The following is a 2,355-nucleotide window of genomic DNA, read 5'->3' on the forward strand; positions in this document are numbered from 1 at the left end:
ACAATAGAATAAATTTACGGAGAAATAAGATGTTACATTAAAAAAAAAAACATTTGGCATTTCAATTAAAAACGGCAATACCTATATATAACAAAATAAATATTAGTATTACCTGCGGTAAAAAGTTAAATTTCGCTATCGCATCGGGATAAGACACAAATGCTAAACTAGCTCCGCCTTTGACCACTTTGGATATATCTTGCACCCCTAATTCATATGCCAGATTGCCGAGGATCCCAAATATCGTGCAGCCGGCTATCATACTCGTAATTGTGTCCAATGAAGTAATTATTATGACATCTCTAAGTTCATATGTTATATTGAATAATTTTATGAAGCCTTTAAAATGCTCACACATAAACGCATACACAATTTCGTGAGTAATTTATTTTCATAATTATATACTTTTCATATTTCACCTGTAAATGTTGTGCTTGAAACTATTATGTGAGGAGTACGTGATGATGCTGCCGAAACAGACGGAGAGTGAGAAAAAGCATTGAGTCACGGCTGCATACCAAACGGTCGGCTCCAAAAGCTTGGACCATTTCGGAGTGATGAAATACAAGATCCCATCCATTGAGCCATCTAGAGTAACCGTACGAACTAGTAATGCGAGCAGTATAATGTATGGGAAAATAGCTAGGAAATAAGAAAATTTTCCTGAGCTCTTTACACCCTGAAAGAGCACCATGCAGACTGCCGCCCAGCTGCCAAATAGGCATAACGTTAACTTCCAATCCGGCCATCCGATTCCGTCATCAATATTCTTCTTCTCGTGTAACACCACTCGTCTGTAAATCATTTTATATTCAAAAACAATTAGTACCTTCTATGCCTTTAGTGCAATTATTGTTATATTGAATATGATACATTAGGAATGTGATTTAGTTTTGAGGATTTTAGTGTCAAGAGATGACACTAATGTCAGTGTTATCGAAGACATTCCAATTGCAGCTATTGTTTCTTAATGCTTTACTATTACTCCATGATATTTAGTCATTTATTAACAATAGACGCAGTAAATATCGTGTTTATATCATTAAAAAAAATTAATATTCCTAAAGAGCATTTTCAACATTGCTTTTGTTTTTTAATCGAAAAAAGACGGCGACTATGGTATAAGTCATAGAATTCTAATAGAAACTTATAATAATGTTGCTCCATCAATTAAGACATGTGAATATTGGTTCAGACGATTCGAAAGTGATTTCAATGTTAACGCAAAGATTGCTCGGAATAACCAAAATAGCTAGAAAATGCAGATTTGCAAGCATTATTGGACACAAATCCAGCACAATTCATTTCAGAACTTGCCAGAGAATTAAATATTAATCGTGCAGTTACTAAACGTTTACATGAGATAGAAAAGATTCAAAGAAGGAAAAAAGAGTTCCACATTAGTTATCGGAACATGTTATTGTGAACCGATTGAACATTTCCATTTTATTGATCGCCAGACAAAAAAAAGAATTTTTTGTATCGAATTATTATTGGGGATAAAAAATGAATCTATTTTGATAATTCCAAACAAAAAAAATCATAGGTTGATCCAAGCCAACCAGCAATATTTACTTTGAGGCGCAATATTCACAGTTTGAAGATATTGCTGTGTATTTGGTGGATCAAGAAGATGTTGCGTACTATAAACTATTAAATCCGAAAAAAACTGTCACTGCTAATCGTTATCGACAACAATTATACAAATTGAAGCAAGTATTAGACCAAAAATGATCTCCAATTGCGAGCAAATGAGGAAATTTTTCACGACTATACTCGTCCTCATGTTGTATTATCATGTTGTATTATTCATTCATATGAAGCAAACGCTATTAGAGCTGGAATGGGAAGTCTTACCGCACCCTGCGTATTCTTCAGACATTGCTCCATCTGATGTTCACTTGTTCCGGTCAATGCAACATGCTCTAGAGGATATACACTTTCATAATTCGGAAGATGTGTGAAAATTTGTTGAAAATTGGATCAACTCCAAAAAAGAATCTTTCTATCGTCACGGAATCTACCTTCTGCCAGAAAGATGGGAAAAAGTTATACAAAACGAAGGAAAATATATTGATTAAGGTATTCGTTCACTATCTTGTTTAAATAAATCAGTTTTTGAGAAAAAAAAACCTTTAAAACTAAATCACACTCCTAATATGTACAATGCTCAAAAAAATTATAGTATAGAAAAATTGTTATCAACTTTGACGAAACTTTGCAAAAAATTATATAATTATTATAGAATAATGGTTTTTCTTTTAAATTAAGGCTTGAAATATCTACTTTATTCCCGCTACTCGGGAAAAAATGATTCATATATAATTTTATATAATTATCTATAAACTTATATAT

At 32.6% G+C, this 2,355-nt stretch overlaps 1 protein-coding gene across 1 annotated transcript in view; it reads right to left on the reverse strand.

The window, feature by feature from the left end:
• Positions 1–2,355, reverse strand: part of LOC108745851 (sodium-dependent nutrient amino acid transporter 1-like) — a 31,085-nt gene that overhangs the window by 3,374 nt on the left and 25,356 nt on the right. Inside the window, exons 4-5 of the mRNA XM_018482247.1 lie at positions 420–794; positions 113–302 (exon numbers count right to left, since the gene is read on the reverse strand). Of these exons, the coding sequence (XP_018337749.1) occupies positions 113–302; positions 420–794 (565 nt within the window). The remainder of the gene's footprint in view (positions 1–112; positions 303–419; positions 795–2,355) is intronic.

Source organism: Trachymyrmex septentrionalis, unplaced genomic scaffold, assembly GCF_001594115.1.
Source record: "Trachymyrmex septentrionalis isolate Tsep2-gDNA-1 unplaced genomic scaffold, Tsep1.0 scaffold151, whole genome shotgun sequence".
Classification (NCBI taxonomy): domain Eukaryota; kingdom Metazoa; phylum Arthropoda; class Insecta; order Hymenoptera; family Formicidae; genus Trachymyrmex; species Trachymyrmex septentrionalis.